Raw genomic sequence first — 19,477 nt, 5'->3', positions numbered from 1 at the left:
GTTGAGAGGTTCTTCTTATTCATGTCAAATACATTAATCCTAACTCACGCATGTTTAAAACCGTGTAACCAAAACACGACATAACCCATTCATCTAAACATATTGTTGGAAGTTAATGGGTGTGAATGAAAGTCTCTAAGTGGTAAGACACTTTATCCCACATTGGTGTCGGAAAAAAGTGAATGGTTGGTTATAAGGTGAAACCTTTACCTTGTCTTATGACATGTTTTACCACAAGTCCTACCCGCGCGCACAGGGGGTGCAAAATTTGATTAAACTCATGCGTTTTCGCACGTCCTGCCCAGAATTCAGTTATGTTTTAGACTATAACCAGATCAAGCTGATCAGTTTAGACACACCAACAAACAGCTTGGCTGCTACCAACAAACAGCTTGGCTGCTTCGAACCGACGTACCCTGGGAACAGACCGCGAATCTTTGATTGATTTCATTCCCCAATTCATTATGAATTATGCAAAGGATTTAGAGCTCAATTTAAATGAATTATGAAAAGGATTTATAGCTTAGCAGCACTATCAAGGTGTGATACAAAGATGTTACTCTCCATAAGATTAAGAGTTCAAGTCTCACATTGGACAAATGTGTAGATTTAGAACCAGGATTAGTGAGTGTGTGTTTGTGTTAGCCGGTGAAAAAAAATTACAAACCAAACAGATAAAAGTAAAAATTCATTTTTAAAATCGTAAAACTGATATCATTATATTACTTGTTTGTCTCCAATTAAAGGAATGAAGGTGCGAAGAAGCCACCGTGGTCTACCACCATTTAATGGTGATTCGAGGGGACATGTGAGCATCTCAAAAGATACCGGATTGTGTCGGATGATTAATAGTTCATAGGCCAAAGGACCAGTCAAAACAAGTTAACAAGTTTTAGATTTTCTGAATCTGATTTTGTTTTCTTTCAAAACTCCTTACTTTAATAACAATCCTTTATTTCTAAACAGCAAGTTATTTAATCGACTCATTACTACTTTTTTTTTATAATCACTACCAAATAGTTGAATACATAGGCACTTAAACAAACCACATATTCATGAACTGGTCGACTCCTAGCTCAACCCCATGGAAAACAAGTATCGGTATTATATAACCGTATAACACAACAAATTTACTAGTCACAAGACACGGGTGCTTACTACTCGGGTCAGCCCTTATGTAATGAAACAATCAACAAGAAACAAAATTACCTAAAATATTTTTTGCTTAAAACATCAATATCATTCCACACGAAAAAAGGCAATTACAAAGCAATGGCAGGTAGTCGGGCAACAAGTTGCGCCGCCACCCTAAAATATGATTTTTAATATAAACGCGTATCATCTGTTTAGGTGTTTCAGGTTACCAAACCTAAACTTAATGACATAATGTGGGTTGTCAAATTGAGCCCAATCCAATCCATCACAAAAAAACCAATAAAAATAGAAAAAGAAAAGGTATGAGAAAGTGTATATATCCTAAACAAATGAAACAATCAACAAGAAACAAAATTACCTAAAACGATTGATGTTTAACATCTGTTCACCAACTGTAACTTGCCTTCATGCATTCATCTTCTGCAAGCCATAATACACTTTTTGATTTATTTCTCAAGGGTCAAGTTATTCTACAAAGGCTTCTAATTGTAAGAAGTGTAAGAAAGGATTTATAGAGTGACAAGTGTTCAATAACCTAAAACTAAACCCACTACATCACCACCAAAAACCTAAACACCCACCCCCACCCAAAAACCTAACCCCCCCCCCCCCCCCCCCGCAAAAAAAAACAAAAAAAAAACTATACCTCACCAAAAAACCCCCAAAAAACCTAAACCCCCCCCCCCCCACCCCCCAAAAACCTAACCCCCACCCCCCAAAAACCAAAAAAAATCTAAAAAAAAACTAAATATTCCAAAATTTAAATAAAACAAATTACCACGTTATAAAGAGTGTCTCATTTTTAGCTCAATTTTATATTAAACACGTTAGACCTGTCATCAATCAAATACAACCTCAACTGATGTGTTTCCATACAAACGGGTTGAAATTGACACATCCAGGGGTACCCTAATACCATATTTTAATTGGTCTGGTATATCTCTATGGTCATGTTATAGTGATTCACACTTGTAGCCATAAGATACGCAAATTATTAGTCACGTACTCGCGTATCTACTTTTATTCGTGTATCCCTAGAAAAGATCTTTTCGTAGCCGTAAGATACGCAAACTTATGGTTTCTCCACTATAATTAGATTTAAAAGCTGATACGCAAGTACATGTTCATGTGCAACTATGAATTGAGTACTTCATGGCTATACGTGTGTAATCATTCTGACATGGTTATATGTGAGAAACACACAATAAAAAAGTCTACTTTGTGATTTTCTTGTGATTAATTTAGCAAAAATAAGCTAGATGCCTAGATCTATGTTGATTCTCAATAAGAACAATAAAAAGTGGGACTTAAGAGATTGTCATCCTTACCGAATTATAGTTTGTCAAAATCATCATCATCATCCAAGCCATCATCATTTCCGTCATCTGAAAAGCCAAAATAAATCGTAGGCATGTTGAATCCCAAACTAGATACGAATTATATGCAAAAAAACAAGGAATTCAAGTGACAAATTATGTCTAATTCTCGTGCATGCGAGAAAGAAGACACCTGACTAGAAAAGAGTTTGCTAAAGGTCAATTCGATTATCTTAAAGCTCTTACATGTCAAACGGGTATAATAACTTAAAACAAATAAGCTGAAAGGGAAATAGGTCGAAGGTCAGTTAAAGTGTACTTTATGCACAAAACCTCCTGACTCAATCTAGTTAAAAGTTAAGATCATCATTATTATTAAAATAATCTATGTTTTCATATTTGACACACCAACTGATTGTAAAAAATAGAAAATTTGAACAAGAAGTAATGGTGGTTGACCCAGCCCATAAGAAAAGTACCTGGTTTGACCGCTAACCCAACCTGTCAATTTGTCCATCACAAAAACTAACAATCAAAACGCAACAAAACGCCTCAACAACATACCTGGTCCTTCGTCACTGTCACCAAGATCTCCCAATAGAAAAACATCCAAATCCTGGTCGGTTGTCTTTGTATTTGTGCTTTTAGTTTTCTGATTTGCTTCACTTGCTTCTGTTTTAGAAACACTTTCAGCTGCGGACCCCACTGTAGCGTCCTCGTTCACCTTTTCAACCACTTTTTTATTTTCCTCTTCTTCCTTGTAACGCTTTTCATAACTGTAGTTATCATATCGAAAATTGAGTACTTACGGGAAGTTTTAAGATTGTGATTTGAATAATCAAAGGAACAAATAAGTTACTTACGGAGTCACGTGGTTATTTACTAACAAAAAATAAATCCTCCAAAATTTCCTTTCTCTCATGACACGTGGGCATAACTCGTACCTCAACTTTGAGATTTCCTGCAATTATTAATAGTAAGATGAAGGAAAGATAGACTCTTAAATGGTCAAAGGTAAGGTTAAGTGAAGAGAATAAGACATATACAGTGGAGCTATTGATTACAAGCTAATTGTTTCAACACAATAGAAGAGTGAAATATTTAGAATGAAAATAAACACGCTCTGGCTAAGGCCTTTAAAAACTCAGAAACCATGTAAACACCTATTTTTAAGTGTGTTATACCTCTATGAAAATGTCTGAACAATATCACGCATATAGCCATGAGATACGCGAATAAGAAACGTGTATCTACTTTTGTTTTTTCCGATCAAAGATTCACATATCAGACTTTATTCGCGTATGTATTTAATTATTTCCCACATAGATCACCTATGTAGTGAATATATTTGTGTGTGGGAGTTAAAGATGGAATCAAAATGCTGTCATTGGGAGTTGCAGATGAAACTTGAAATACTGACATTATTAATATGAAAAAAAAAAAAACATAAGTGTCGGCACCTATTTGCCTCTTCCACCTTCACATTTAACCTCTCATACGCAAACCGTAAAACATGGGTTTTCATAGAAAAAAAGTTTAATCAAAAGGTCACCATGCAATATTTCTGATATATCTGGTCAAAATGAAAATCAAAAAAGAGTTTTTCTTTCAGACCCTGTTCACTTAATAGCATATTGAAAGAATAAGATGAGAAATACGGTCCTGTTTTGGATAATGAAGCAAGCCTATCTTCATCTAGTCAAGAATGAAGTCTATAAACGAATCTTGAAAGAAAAAGTCTTATACATGTATCTCATGGCTATATGCATGAAATTGTTCTCACATGACCATAGAGATATAACATGGTATAATCTCCATATAACTCTTTTCATCTTCACCAAGATTGGCATCATAGAAACAGACAAAGCTATCAGGTGGCGGCTGGTAAGAATATTTCAGTACATAAAAGTAAAGATGAGCAAAGTCACTAGTTCACTCATATCATATCCTCTGGATGATGTTTTTTCTCTCAAGAAGTTACCTTTACAGTTGAAAGAACAAGTTTAGCATGTGTTTCTTGCCACTTCGTAAGATCCTGCCGCACATTTGAGATTGTAGGAATATCAGACATTTCTGAGTCATCTGCACATTACAAATATATCTCCAATTATAACCATCAAACAAATTGTTTGTACCGAATCATGTTCTAAGGAAAACAGAAGAACAAGATAGGGAATGGAGCAATTTTCGGATATTAATCATTTATATATAACCAAACAAATGCGCCTTACCTATATATAACCTTACAAAAGAAAAACTTTAGTGCTGAAAGTAAACTACACCACTACTAATCCTCATCTACTACTAACATGACTTAAGCAATCTAACAAACTTATAGAATCCATAAAACATCCAGCACTGCAGCCCATTCCTTACCTCAGCACTGCAGCCATTCCTTACCTTTGCTTCCCCATGTACACTGATGGAGAAGTTGTGCACACATAACAAATTGATCGGAAGAGACAAGATCTACAACTTCCAGAAACTACACTCTTGTTTTTTGTCAGTAGTGACATATTTATGTAGTACCTTAGACGAACTTAAGAGATACCACTCTGATTTCTATGTATTTCGCTGCAGATTCACCGCAAGAAAATTGTGGAAACCCAGCCTCTTCCAGATGGAACAACCAAATCACACAATACAAGTGAAACTCCGATGCACTTTTGCAGCTAATAAATTCTGTGATTCCTAACAATGTAGTAAAACTTATAGGCTTGGCAACATGACTAACAACAAGAAAATCCACTATGATTACTTAATTCTTCATTGTAAATACATTGGGACTATTAGGCGGGATCGTGAACCGTCTCAAAGGTGTATCATCAATAATTTTGCATTCACAAGCACATCCACATCATCGTTTCACCTTTCTCATGCTGATGTTAATTTTCCCCCAAATATTAAACATCTCTAATCATAGCAGCACCATTACATCTCTAGTCTCTACAACATTTAAAAACAATCAAAAACCCTAGAGGATATACAGTGCCATCAACTAACAATCTAATACTCAATATTTCTTAATTCTTACATGAAACAACTAAATCTCATAAGTCATAACACATATGAAACTCTAATGCACTTCTTCACCTGATAAATTCTATGATTCTGAACAATTTAGAAATACTTATAAGCTTAGCAACATGATTAATAGTCAAGAGATTTGCTGTAATTCCTATTTCCTAATTCTTCATTGCAAATGCATTGGAACTGTTAGGCAGGATTCCTATTACACCTCACTATAGATAATTATTAATTCTGTTACATCTCTAAAACATTTTAGAACAGTCAAAAACCCTAGATAATAGTCATAATACACAATGCAATCAGGTAACAATTTAAAACTCAAACTATTCACTAAGCATTCTTCAAAACCTCCACAAATCCTATAACTAACTTCAATTTCACATGCATTATAACAAACACATGCTCTCAACTACAATTTAAACATAACTTACCTTCTAACGGAAAATCTCGAAACGTATTAATCGTAATCTCCTTGACAAACTCTCTTAACTCATCCGTAATCCCAAACTTCTCCAGATCCTCAGCCGAATCACCAACACCAGACACTGTCGCAGAAGAAGAAGAAGACGATGAATCCACAACGAGTTGCGAGATCGCAACCGAAGTAGACGGAATCTGAGCCTTAATCTGATCCGCACGTTTCAACGCCTCAACCTTAATCAAATCGGCCTTCTTCGACGCCTCAGCAGCGATCTCCTTCGAGCGTTTCGAGGCCTCAGAAACAATATCCGATAGCTTCGAAGATCCGATCGTGAAGTCCTGTGATCGCTTCGCGGCTTCTTTTGTGAACTCCTGTGATCGTTTCGCGGCTTCTTTTGTTAGTTCTTGTGATTTTTTGGCGGCATCTTCGGCGAATGAGCGAGCTTTTTGCCAGAAATCCATGGCGGTTGTGTGAATTGTTCAGGTTCGGTTGAATGTGGTGGAGATGCAGGTGGAAGAGGGGGGATTGAGTGTGGAGGGATGCACGTTATGAATGATGGGGGTGTGTGGTTTGTGATACACGTTTTGGAAAGTCAAGAGTTTGACCGTGTTGGGAACGTTGATGGATTGTTTATACGTTTCTATGTAAGCTGTAACACATGTTGATGGATTGTTTATACGTTTCTGTTTAAGCTGTAAGGCTATAGGGTGTGGTCATGACCACCATGACCCTCCACATAGGTACCACATCATCTATCTTTAATCCATTATTCAAAACCACTACCCTAAGGGTGTGGTTATGACCCAAACCACTATCCCCTTTATTTTTGTTAATTTGTTTTTGTCTTAAAATTATCAAATGAGAGGGTCGTGGTAATCGTGGTTTAATCCATGGGAACCACCATCAATCAAGGAGGGGGATGGTATACCATTTAATTAATGATCCTATGTGGAAATAATGTTCCAATCCATGACCCCCACACCCCATAGCCTAAGGGTGTAAGGGGGGACGGGGCACCCCGTTGTCGGCCAACCATCACGTGTTGATTGGCGTGGAACACCACCGCTGGTGGATGTTATTGTAGGAACCGTTCGCATAAATAAATAAAATAAACAATATTTTTATTACTGATTACAATACAAGGAAAGCTAAAAATAAAATACTAGAACAATACAACTGAAATAAACCAAAATACAAGAAAGGAGTAGAAGCAGAGTGGCTGAGGCACGTGAACACACGCTTCCCTTAAAACAAATTCCGAGTCTCCCAGGAGTACTCGTTTTGTTTCCCAGGGTACAACAGCCGGAGCAGTGGTACTGCCGGAATTCGCCTACAACCCGAAGGTTACCTTGAAGCTTGTAAGAAAAAGATGAACAGAAGAGTGTAGAAGATTGTTTGCATATAGCTGTTGTTGCTGGTGTCCTGCTGAAGTGGGTATGGAGCTGTATTTATACAGCTCCTAGGTTGAAACAGTCAAAACGAATTAAATGAGAGGTTTAAATTGCATTAAACGTCTTCAATGCAATTTAATACGTCATTTAATTCTCAGTTAAAGCCTATTAACTCGTCAGTTACGAAGCTGGACTGAAACTGCCCAGTCATTCAATGCTGGAAGCTTCTGCGCGTGCCCGCGTGCCCATGCGCGGTGCGGCATCTTGGCTCACTGCCATGCGGCGTGCGCCGCACTGGCCCATGTCCCCGCGCGCCCATGCGCGGTGCGGCATCTTTGCTCACGGCCATGCGCGCGTGCGCCACACTGGCCCATGTCCATGCGCGTTCATGCGCGGTGCGGCCTCTTGGCTCAAGTCCGTGCATGCGCGCGTGCGCCACGTCACCTGTGAGCCCATACGTGCGCGCCGCATCACCTACCACGCGCGCGCGGTCAAAAATATAAAGGCGGCTCTCGGCGATGCGAGCGTGCGAAGTGCAAAGTGCGCCATCAAAGCGCCTCATCGCCCACGCCACGCGCGCGTGTGCGAGTGCGAGTGCGAGTTAGGGTGCGGTTCGCGAGGACACTAGTGTGTGCTTCCATGAAACAATAAGGATGGAGAGTTCCACCTTAAATACCCATTTAAGTTCCATCTCTCCTCCTATGTGGGACAAGGTGCTACTTTCCCTTTAGTTTCAACATTGAATGTTCCAAACACCCAACTTTGAGCATCGATATCTCATTCATCTTAGCTCGGTTTTGGACGTGGTTTAGTTCGTTGCGAAGCTCTTCCAACATAGAACACAAACCCACAAATAAATACATAAAACCCGCTCATTTTATTATATTTATTTCTAGTCCAAAATAGGAAAAAATCATTTTCCTATATTTGTGAAAAATGCTATTTTCACCTTTTTTTCCAACAGTTATCACGCGTGGTGAAAGATAAGCGTGATGATGAGCACGCGTTGTTTGTGTTTGTGTGGTGAGTTGTTTTTCAATGGAGATAAGTGTGTGGCGAGTGATGGACATTTCCACTAATAAAGCTCGATGACATGGTAGAAATTGAATGAATGTTGTGAGTGATGAGTGTGTGGTGAATGATGGGCGCCCCTACCCCCTAACACATAGTACAGTTTTTATTTTCAAAATAAAATAGATAATATGGTTTTTTAACTACAAAAGTTTTAAATACATTAAGATGTGAAATGTGAAATCTGATGCCTCCATTTAGACACAGTCCGTTAGACTTTGTATCTGATTATTAATTTATTATTATTTTCAGTTGTGCTTTTGAATAAATAATAGTGGTGGCTAATTTAGATTATTGCTACTGGTATGATATTTATATTGTGCATGCTACGCTGCTACATCTACTACAACTACTTGTTGTTAGTACCACTACACCACCGCCACCGTCACCGCCTATTGGCGCCGCCACCACAACAAGTTGCATAGCTTAATAAAAATTTCCAATTCGTAACTCTACTCGAGTAGCTTTAACTCTATATGATATAAATTGGAGTTATTTTATTTTATATCATAAATTAACTTGACTTTATTACGAATTTGGTAGTAATTAGGTATGCCAATCCTCTAGGATGTTGGTTAGCAGCTCACGGGTTTGGAAATTGTTGAAGCCATATACTACCCATATATACATATATATGTGTAATATTTCAACCTTAATTCTGACATGTATAAAATCATGTAAGCTAAACATGATCAGTGTAACTTTTAATTTGACAAGTCAAAACACGATTTACGAGTTATAATTAAGTTGTAAAATGTTAAATTGAAGATCGGGTATAGCTTATAAAAACACATGTATCTTTCAAATCTAGTGGCTTAATTTATATGTATATATATGTAGTCATGTATATAATCCACTATATTGACCATACCCATGGGCCAAAAAAGTACAGTATGCGACCAATAACGAATTAGGCTCCTGTGGTCCATCATCATCATTTCCTCTCTTCCAAATTGGGCTTTTCGTTTTATGTTATCCAATTGAAATCCATTTGTAGCCCAATGATTGAAGGATATATTTTCTACATGTAAAATACCACACTTGCTAATTGTAGTATAGATAACTATAGTAGAGTTGTACAAACTCGGTTTATTTTACAAACCGCTTCGGTTTTTTTATGCTTGGCTAAAATTGGTTTGGCCCAAACTAGTTCAGGTTAGAAATCAATTGTACCTACCCAAATCGGTTTGGGTCGGGTTCTAAATCAGTCCGGGCCCAAATCTATTCCCAAACCGTTTTTTAATTAATTTAAATTTCGATAAAAAAATACAAAAATAACTTAAAATCACCTTTTTGTTTAATATTTAAAAAGTTGGTAAAACATAAACTGAAATACATAGTAGAGAAAAAAAAAATACAAGTGGTACTATTTTTTTCTTGACGTTTTAGTTATTATGAACTGGAGCTACTACGTAGTTACTTATCAAATTAGGCTTCATCGTCGGTCATTGGGGACGTTATTTTACCTTCTACCTCGTTCTTGTATAACTCACCTTCATATTCCACTTCGCCTTCGAGTGAGGATACATATTGTATTTGTTCCGTCACGTCCAGCTAATATTACAAACAAATGGGCATCTCTATTGATGAAGGAGTGGGTCTTGTTGCTCGTATTGATATAACCCTATCACTAATAGAAAAAGTAGATTCCAAAGCTACCATAGAAGTTTGAACGGTTATTTGACCTTCGTTACCTTACCACCAAGCCACCACATCAAATTTTAGAAAATCGTAACACTTGCACCAACTAAAAAGCTCGTCCCACCATACCTCCAGGGTTCGCTACTTGGAGTGTTACCTATTGTCCTTTAGTATTTTTTATTTGCTAAAGTATTATACAAGTTAAACATTAGATCAAGATTAATACTTGAACTTTTTGAATATGTCACATTTCTCATTGATTCATAAATGTTTGATGCTGAACCATAATTTTGTAGATAAGCATCATACATATTGATAATTTTTTGTTAAATTTAGTATTTAATGTATTAATATAAATAAGTCTTCATTTTGTAAATCCAAATCATAAGTTATTTACCCCTAATATAAATAAGCAAGGGTTTAAGACGCTCATTGTCAAAGTGTAGCAAGACTTGCATGTTGATAACATGGTTAGAGAGTTTGTTGACTAAGAAGGGTCAAATGATCATTGCTGAAATGTTCGGATAAGAAGTTTTCTTTAATCACGAATTGCGTTATTCCCTCCATACCACAACAACACTATTATCCCACGAATACCCTTCATTTTGTTGGAAAAATAGGTGAAAATAGCATTTTTCACAAATATAGGAAAATGATGTTTTCCTATTTTGGACTAGAAATAAATATAATAAAATGAGCGGGTTTTATGTATTTATTTGTGGGTTTGTGTTCTATGTTGGAAGAGCTTCGCAACGAACTAAACCACGTCCAAAACCGAGCTAAGATGAATGAGATATCGATGCTCAAAGTTGGGTGTTTGGAACATTCAATGTTGAAACTAAAGGGAAAGTAGCACCTTGTCCCACATAGGAGGAGAGATGGAACCTAAATGGGTATTTAAGGTGGAACTCTCCATCCTTATTGTTTCATGGAAGCACACACTAGTGTCCTCGCGAAGGGTGCGGAGCACCCTAACTCGCACACGCTCGCGCGCGCGCGTGGCGTGGGCGATGTGGCGCTTTGATGGCGCACTTCGCACGCTCGCATCGCCGCGAGCCGCTTGAGAGCCGCCTTTGTATTTTTGACCGCGCGCGCGTGGTGAAGCACAAGGGTTGCAAGGACCAAGTGGTAGGTGATGCGGTGCATGACGTGGCAGTCATGCGCATGCGCGCGCGGGTACACGAGGCGCGCGGTTCGGAGCATGGTGCATGGGTCCTACTGTGCCGTGTGCGGCGCACCAGAGTGAGCCAATACGGCGCGACTGTGTGGCGCGCACGTATAGACTCACAAGGTGACGTGGCGCACGCCGCACCGCCGCATGGACAGACTTGAGCTGCACCGCCGCACGCCGCATGGACGGACTTGAGCCGCACCGCCGCACCGCGCACGGCAGTGAGCCAAGAGGCCGCACGCCGCACGGCAGTGAGCCAAGAGGCCGCATGGCGCACCGCGCATGGGCGCGCGCGCGCGCAGAAGCTTCCAGCATTGAATGACAGGGCAGTTTCAGTCCAGCTTCGTAACTGACGAGTTAATAGGCTTTGACTGAGAATTAAATGACGTATTAAATTGCATTGAAGACGTTTAATGCAATTTAAACCTCTCATTTAATTCATTTTGACTGTTTCAACCTAGGAGCTGTATAAATACAGCTCCATACCCACTTCAGAAGGACACCAGCAACACAACAGCAATCCAAACTTTCTCTCTAGAATTTTTCCTGCAGCTTTTAAGGTAACCTTCGGGTTGTAGGCAAACTCCGGCAGTACTACTGCTCCGGCTGTTGTACCCTGGGAAACAAAACGAGTACTCTTGGGAGACTCGGAATTTGTTTTAAGGGAAGCGTGTTGAACACGTGCCTCAGTCAATTCTGTTTCTACCCCTTCTTGTATTGTCGTTTATTTCAGTTGTAATTGAATTGTATTTTTGCTTTCTTCATTTTGTATTGTAATCAGTTATAATAAAATTTGTTTTATTTTATTCAATTACGCGAACGGTTCCTACAATCTTAAAACAAATTTTTAAAACCGTTCGTGTAATCAAAACCATTCTGTTTGTGATTCAAACCAGTTTTGATTTCACTCAGTTTGTGTTTTAAAAACAGTTTTTTTTAGTTTTCATCTTCAAAGGAGCGACTTTGGTTGAAAACTAATTTTGGTTACATCATTATTTGTCATAAAAATTTTGCTAAACTTTCTGATTTGGTCTTCAAAGTTGGACTTAGAAGCCGATTAGTAAGTTTTAAATATTATAAATTTTCTGTCTTTGGTCTTCAAAGTTGGACTTAGAAGCCAAAACAGTTAATTGTGGTAAAATTAAAATTTAGTAGTTTCTTTCTGGTTTGTGCGTAAATCAGAATTTTTTGACTAAAAATTTTAATTTTAATTTTTTTTTTTCAGAATGTCGACCTCAAACAACAACAATACGAATGTTGTAGTTGGAACCCCTGCCAACACTGTGGGAGCGTCCACAGTGGCAAATCATGCTGAAAGACCTGAGAAGTTCTCGGGTCTACACTTCAAGCGGTGGCAACAGAAGATGTTCTTCTACTTGACCACCATGAACCTTGCGAGGTTCTTGACGGAAACCGCTCCCCAACCTGCGGAAGGGGAGACCGACGCTCAGGCTCTGAGCGCGGTAGATGCGTGGAAGCATTCGGATTTCATATGTCGAGGCTATGTACTCAACGGTCTCTCGGATGCTTTGTATAATGTGTACTATAATATCAAGACTTCCAAAGAATTATGGGAGTCCTTGGAGAAAAAGTACAAAACGGAGGATGCGGGAACAAAGAAATTTGTTGTCGCCCGTTTCTTGGACTTCAAAATGGTTGATAACAAGCCGGTTATGAATCAAGTCCAGGAGTTGCAAATTATACTAAATGACATCCATGCCGAGGGAATGATACTTAGCGAGACATTTCAAGTGGCAGCCATGATTGAGAAATTACCTCCTGCTTGGTTGGATTTTAAGAATTATCTTAAACACAAGCGGAAGGAAATGTCGGTGGAGGACCTTGTTCTTCGTCTTCGTATAGAAGAGGAGAATAGGATCGCCCTAAAAAACAGCCTTGTGCAGCCTAGTGCTAGTGCAAACGTGGTTGAGCATGGGCAATCCTCTAAAGGCACAAAGGGCAAGGGGAAAAAGGACAAAGGGAAAGGGAAAGCAAAGGCTAGCAACCTTGGACCGAAGAAAGGGGTTGTGAAAAAGAAACCTCAAACGTTCCAAGGGACTTGTTACAACTGTGACGAGCCGGGGCATCGGGCTAACCAATGCAAGAAACCAAAGCGTGAGCGTGCGCACATGGTGGATGAAGACGGAATGCCTTTGGTGGCAATGATTTCCGACAAAAGCGCAATGATGGATGAGGTCAATACTGTGACCAACACTCCAAAAGGTTGGTGGGTTGATACGGGCGCGACCCGTCACGTTTGTGCAGACAAAAGTCTCTTTACCACCTTCAAGGCGCTTTCTGGAGAAGAGAAGCTGTATATGGGAAATGCAGCCACCGCTGACATCATGGGTGAAGGAACGGTGATCTTGAAGTGGACTTCAGGGAAGGAGCTCACTCTAAGCAACGTGTTGTATGTCCCAGACTTGCGAAAGAATCTAGTCTCGGGATGGTTGCTTAACAAGTTTGGATTTCGTTTAGTTTTTGAGAGCGATCAATTTGTACTAACTAAACGAGGAACGTATGTAGGCAAGGGTTATGCCCAAAATGGAATGTTCAAATTGAATGTAATGGCTGTCAAGAACATGAATAAAATTGCTACTACTTCTACTTATATGCTTGAGTTTTCTGAATCGAATAAATGGCATGGTAGATTAGGTCACGTAAATTTTAATTCAATACGCCGTTTAATCAATTTAAATTGTATACCAACATTCCATATTGATTCACACTATAAATGTGAAACATGCGTTGAATCCAAACTTACAAGAACATCATCAAAATCGGTTGAACGAATAACCGAACCCCTTGATTTAATTCACACTGATATTTGTGATTTAAAAGCGGTACCCACAACAGGTGGAAATAAGTACTTCATCACGTTTATTGACGATAGTACTAAATATTGCTATGTATATTTACTAAAAAGTAAAGATGAAGCAATAAGTAAATTTATCTTGTATAAAAATGAAGTTGAGAATCAACTTCAAAAGAAGATAAAAGCTTTGCGAAGCGATCGAGGAGGCGAATATGTTGCACCTTTTGCCGAGTTATGCGCAAAAAGTGGCATTGTACATGAGTGTACACCTCCTTACTCTCCACAATCAAATGGCGTGGCGGAACGAAAGAACCGCACATTGAAAGAAATGATGAACGCCATGTTGATAAGTTCTGGGGTGAGCCACGAACTGTGGGGGGAAGCCATTCTCTCGGCTAATTATCTTTTGAACAGGATACCACTCAAAAAGAGAGACGAAACTCCATATGAGTTATGGAAAAGGAAGAAACCTTCATACAAATACTTGAAAGTGTGGGGGTGCCTAGCAAAGGTGACTGTACCACCTCCTAAGGCTCTTAGGATAGGACCCAAAACTGTTGATTGCATATTTATTGGGTATGCACATCAAAGTAGTGCACATCGCTTTCTTGTACATGAGTCCAAGAATCCTGATGTACACGTAAACACTATTATGGAGGTGAATTCTAACGTTGTGTCTTACTTTGAAAATGTGTTTCCTTTGAGAAGACAAACACATGCAACGTCATCAACAACCAATTTTGAAGTAGGTGAAAGTTCATCTACACCAGTTGATGAGGTGGTTCATGATAAGACACATGAACAACCTGAGGTTGAAGAAACCGATCGTAGGCGAAGTAAAAGGCCAAGGGTTGAAAAATCCTTCGGTCCAGACTTCGTTAGCTATATGGTTGAGGGCGAGCCCAATACATATCGCGAAGCGGTTTCCTCTTCAGAAGGACCTCAATGGAAAGAAGCAATAAGAAATGAAATAGATTCTATATTGCAAAATCATACTTGGGAGTTAGTAGATCTTCCACCTGGTTGCAAACCACTTGGATATCGTTGGATATTCAAAAGGAAGATGAAAACTGATGGAAGTATTGATAAGTACAAGGCTAGGTTGGTGATTAAAGGATTTAGACAAAAGGAAGGTCTAGATTACTTTGATACCTACTCGCCTGTGACGCGCATAACCTCGATTAGATTGGTTCTTGCTATAGCGGCTTTAAGAAATTTGGAAGTTCACCAAATGGACGTTAAAACCGCATTTCTAAATGGCGATTTAGAAGAAGAAATTTACATGGAGCAACCTGAAGGTTTCTCCGCCCCAGGTCAAGAGGGTAAAGTATGTAAACTCGTCAAGTCTTTGTATGGCTTGAAGCAAGCACCAAAACAATGGCACCAAAAGTTTGATCATGTCATGATTGACAATGGTTTCAAAATAAATGAGTGCGACAAATGTGTTTATTTCAAAGACACAAATGAAGGTTATGTCATCTTATGCCTTTATGTAGACGATATGCTTATCATTGGGAGTAATGATAAAATTATCAAAGCTACTAAAAGCATGTTAAAAGCGAGATTTGACATGAAAGACATGGGTTTAGCGGATGTGATTCTTGGAGTAAAGATCATAAGAACCCAAGAAGGTCTTGTGTTAAGTCAATCTCACTATGTGGATAAAATTCTTGAAAAATTCAACTCGGGAGATACGAGTGTCGCTCGAACTCCAGTTGATACCTCCCAACATCTCAAGAAGAATAAAGGAGTTGGAGTTGCTCAGTTAGAGTATTCAAGAATTATAGGCAGTCTAATGTATCTAATGACATGTACTAGACCCGACTTGGCTTACGCGGTGAGTAGGCTAAGTAGATACACCAGCAATCCGTGCGCGGATCATTGGAAGGCTATCACGAGGGTGCTTAGATACATACGATACACAAGAGACTATGGACTGCATTATACCCGACAACCAGCAGTGATCGAAGGATACACTGATGCAAACTGGATATCGGATAATAAAGATTCCAAATCAACAAGTGGTTACGTGTTTACACTTGGAGGAGCTGCTATTGCTTGGAAGTCTTCTAAGCAAACGGTCATAGCAAGATCCACAATGGAATCTGAATTTATCGCCTTGGATAAGTCAGGCGAGGAGGCGGAATGGCTACGTCAATTCGTGGAAGATATTCCAAGATGGCCAAAGCCTTTGCCAGCCATATGTGTACATTGTGATAGCCAATCAGCGATTGGTAGAGCTCAAAGCTTGATGTACAATGGCAGATCAAGGCATATGCGACGTAGACATAACACGATACGACAACTACTCTCAACGGGTGTTATCACAATTGATTATGTGAGATCAGCGGATAACATTGCGGACCCGTTTACAAAAGGCTTAAGCAGAGAGTTAGTAGAAACGTCGTCAAGAGGAATGGGACTAAAGCCCGTGGTTAATGGGAATATGAGGGAAACCTAACTTAGTTGACTGGAGATCCCAAGATCTAAGTTCAATAGGACAACTTAATCATATTACCAAAACGGAGTCACTGTGGGGGAGTACCCCAAACTAAATAAAAGGGAGTTACATATACTTCCTAGTCCATTCCAATCAGTGACATGAAGTGAGGTTAAGCATATTAAGGTTAATGATTTCGGGAAATCAAATAACCATGATGCTTTTAATGATTCAAGGGAATCACCTATGTTAGAGAGAAGTGGGGTCGCTTCAAATGGATTTGTGGGGTGCGCAAATCCTAGAGCTCTCGCAGAACCAGGCTAGTGTTCCAGGACCATAATAGGACACGACAATGAGGAGTTGGCCAAACCAGGGAGAGTATTGTGTGAAGTGTATTGTCGTTTACACAAATGGGGGTATGTTCAAGGACATCGCGTCTACATATCGCTAGTAAGCTAAGTGCGCTTCACAAAAGAAGGTTCAAAGGCTTCAACCTACCTATCTTGCAATACTCAACTGTCGAAGTTTATCTTTGAAAAGTGTAAGGAAAAGATCCATTTCCATACATGTGGGGGATTGTTGGAAATTTGATGAAAATAGCATTTTTCATGTGGGGGATTGTTGGAAAAATAGGTGAAAATAGCATTTTTCACAAATATAGGAAAATGATGTTTTCCTATTTTGGACTAGAAATAAATATAATAAAATGAGCGGGTTTTATGTATTTATTTGTGGGTTTGTGTTCTATGTTGGAAGAGCTTCGCAACGAACTAAACCACGTCCAAAACCGAGCTAAGATGAATGAGATATCGATGCTCAAAGTTGGGTGTTTGGAACATTCAATGTTGAAACTAAAGGGAAAGTAGCACCTTGTCCCACATAGGAGGAGAGATGGAACCTAAATGGGTATTTAAGGTGGAACTCTCCATCCTTATTGTTTCATGGAAGCACACACTAGTGTCCTCGCGAAGGGTGCGGAGCACCCTAACTCGCACTCGCACTCGCACACGCTCGCGCGCGCGCGCGTGGCGTGGGCGATGAGGCGCAATGTGGCGCTTTGATGGCGCACTTTGCACTTCGCACGCTCGCATCGCCGCGAGCCGCTTGAGAGCCGCCTTTGTATTTTTGACCGCGCGCGCGTGGTGAAGCACAAGGGTTGCAAGGACCAAGTGGTAGGTGATGCGGTGCATGACGTGGCAGTCATGCGCATGCGCGCGCGGGTACACGAGGCGCGCGGTTCGGAGCATGGTGCATGGGTCCTACTGTGCCGTGTGCGGCGCACCAGAGTGAGCCAATACGGCGCGACTGTGTGGCGCGCACGTATAGACTCACAAGGTGACGTGGCGCACGCCGCACCGCCGCATGGACAGACTTGAGCTGCACCGCCGCACGCCGCATGGACGGACTTGAGCCGCACCGCCGCACCGCGCACGGCAGTGAGCCAAGAGGCCGCACGCCGCACGGCAGTGAGCCAAGAGGCCGCATGGCGCACCGCGCATGGGCGCGCGCGCGCGCAGAAGCTTCCAGCATTGAATGACAGGGCAGTTTCAGTCCAGCTTCGTAACTGACGAGTTAATAGGCTTTGACTGAGAATTAAATGACGTATTAAATTGCATTGAAGACGTTTAATGCAATTTAAACCTCTCATTTAATTCATTTTGACTGTTTCAACCTAGGAGCTGTATAAATACAGCTCCATACCCACTTCAGAAGGACACCAGCAACACAACAGCAATCCAAACTTTCTCTCTAGAATTTTTCCTGCAGCTTTTAAGGTAACCTTCGGGTTGTAGGCAAACTCCGGCAGTACTACTGCTCCGGCTGTTGTACCCTGGGAAACAAAACGAGTACTCTTGGGAGACTCGGAATTTGTTTTAAGGGAAGCGTGTTGAACACGTGCCTCAGTCAATTCTGTTTCTACCCCTTCTTGTATTGTCGTTTATTTCAGTTGTAATTGAATTGTATTTTTGCTTTCTTCATTTTGTATTGTAATCAGTTATAATAAAATTTGTTTTATTTTATTCAATTACGCGAACGGTTCCTACACATTTGTCATTGAAGTTTGACCTTGACCCGGTTCTTCTTTCAACGTCTTGCAATATTCCAAGGCGATATGGATTTTCAAAGTTAAGTTTGCATCTTTTAAAAAAGATTACCACGAAGCTTGCAACGAGCCTTGTTTAGACTGCTCTACATTTCACATAAATAAAAGTTGCACCAAATTTCTAGGATCTCTTTCATAGGTACAGCTTGAACCACCATAGCATTTGAAGACGAACCACAACCAACGGAAGATTGCACACTTGATGAAGACATTTGAGAGATTATTTGGAAAGTAAACGTGAACAGTAAGCGTTTTAAGCATTTAAGATAGTATTACGCGTTTATTATTGTTGTGATTCAACCAAACATCCCATACATATGTATACTAACACACTATGGGATAAAAATGAAAAAAAAATGAAAAAAACCGGTTAGTTTTAAGGTCGAACGCTAAAAAACTGTCATATGTAATAACTAGTTTTTTTTTGCAACGGTACAAGTTGTGTTTATTTACAAGCTTACAAACTAGTATTTTATAGGTTTTCAAACCGTTTTTATAGGGGTTGGGACCGATTTGGGGGGGGGGGGGGGATTAGGCTGGTCTGGGTCCAATTCGGTATGGGCCAAACCCGTTTTTATCATGGTAAAGGTTCGAATTATAAACCGGTTTGTATCAAAACCTTCTGTTTCGGTATTTTAATATCTTATTACTATGATACATATTCAGGGGTGGACCCGTGCTATAACCATGAGGTCAATCATCTTCCACGAAACAAAATATTTAACGTTATTTATAGTTATACTCTAAAATCTCCATCGTCCTTAATAAAATTTTGATTAAGCTCCTCGATCGTTCCAACGTAAAAATAGTGGGTCTATTACTATGCATGTTAGTACATACATACAAGCATGTAAGAAACCAGATCGTTTACAAAATTTCTACAGTATTTAATACCCTTCTAATTTATTGTCACAAGTGATTG

At 39.7% G+C, this 19,477-nt stretch overlaps 1 protein-coding gene across 3 annotated transcripts; it reads right to left on the bottom strand.

Moving 5' to 3' along the window:
• Positions 1 to 1,262: 1,262 nt before the first annotated feature.
• Positions 1,263 to 6,518, bottom strand: LOC110928953. Of its 3 annotated transcripts, none has more exons than XM_022172027.2 (6): positions 5,933 to 6,516; positions 4,453 to 4,553; positions 3,335 to 3,432; positions 3,036 to 3,247; positions 2,484 to 2,540; positions 1,263 to 1,609 (listed from the first exon to the last, which is right to left on the bottom strand). In XM_022172027.2, the coding sequence occupies exons 1-5, from the start codon at positions 6,381 to 6,383 to the stop codon at positions 2,488 to 2,490; spliced, it is 915 nt and encodes a 304-aa protein (XP_022027719.1). In that variant the 5' UTR covers positions 6,384 to 6,516; the 3' UTR covers positions 1,263 to 1,609; positions 2,484 to 2,487. The 3 variants fall into 3 exon arrangements, with proteins under 3 accessions (XP_022027719.1, XP_022027718.1, XP_022027720.1); XM_022172026.2 differs by having other exon boundaries at positions 1,263 to 1,575; XM_022172028.2 differs by lacking the exons at positions 1,263 to 1,609; positions 2,484 to 2,540; positions 3,036 to 3,247 and having other exon boundaries at positions 3,331 to 3,432; positions 5,933 to 6,518.
• Between the last annotated feature and the right edge of the window lie 12,959 nt (positions 6,519 to 19,477).

This window comes from Helianthus annuus, chromosome 5, assembly GCF_002127325.2.
Source record: "Helianthus annuus cultivar XRQ/B chromosome 5, HanXRQr2.0-SUNRISE, whole genome shotgun sequence".
NCBI lineage: Eukaryota > Viridiplantae > Streptophyta > Magnoliopsida > Asterales > Asteraceae > Helianthus > Helianthus annuus.
The sequence above is the reverse complement of the archived record's forward strand: the minus strand, read 5'-3'. Positions and strand labels throughout refer to the sequence as shown.

Bases quoted from the DNA above. Each gene is read 5' to 3' on its own strand.
- LOC110928953 (XM_022172027.2), bottom strand. From the start codon at position 6,383: ATGGATTTCTGGCAAAAAGCTCGCTCATTCGCCGAAGATGCCGCCAAA. The intron at 3,433-4,452 runs GTAACTTCTTGA...TAATAATTGCAG, and splicing joins TTGTTCTTTCAACTGTAAAG to GAAATCTCAAAGTTGAGGTA. The intron at 3,248-3,334 runs GTAAGTAACTTA...TGATAACTACAG, and splicing joins GTAAATAACCACGTGACTCC to TTATGAAAAGCGTTACAAGG.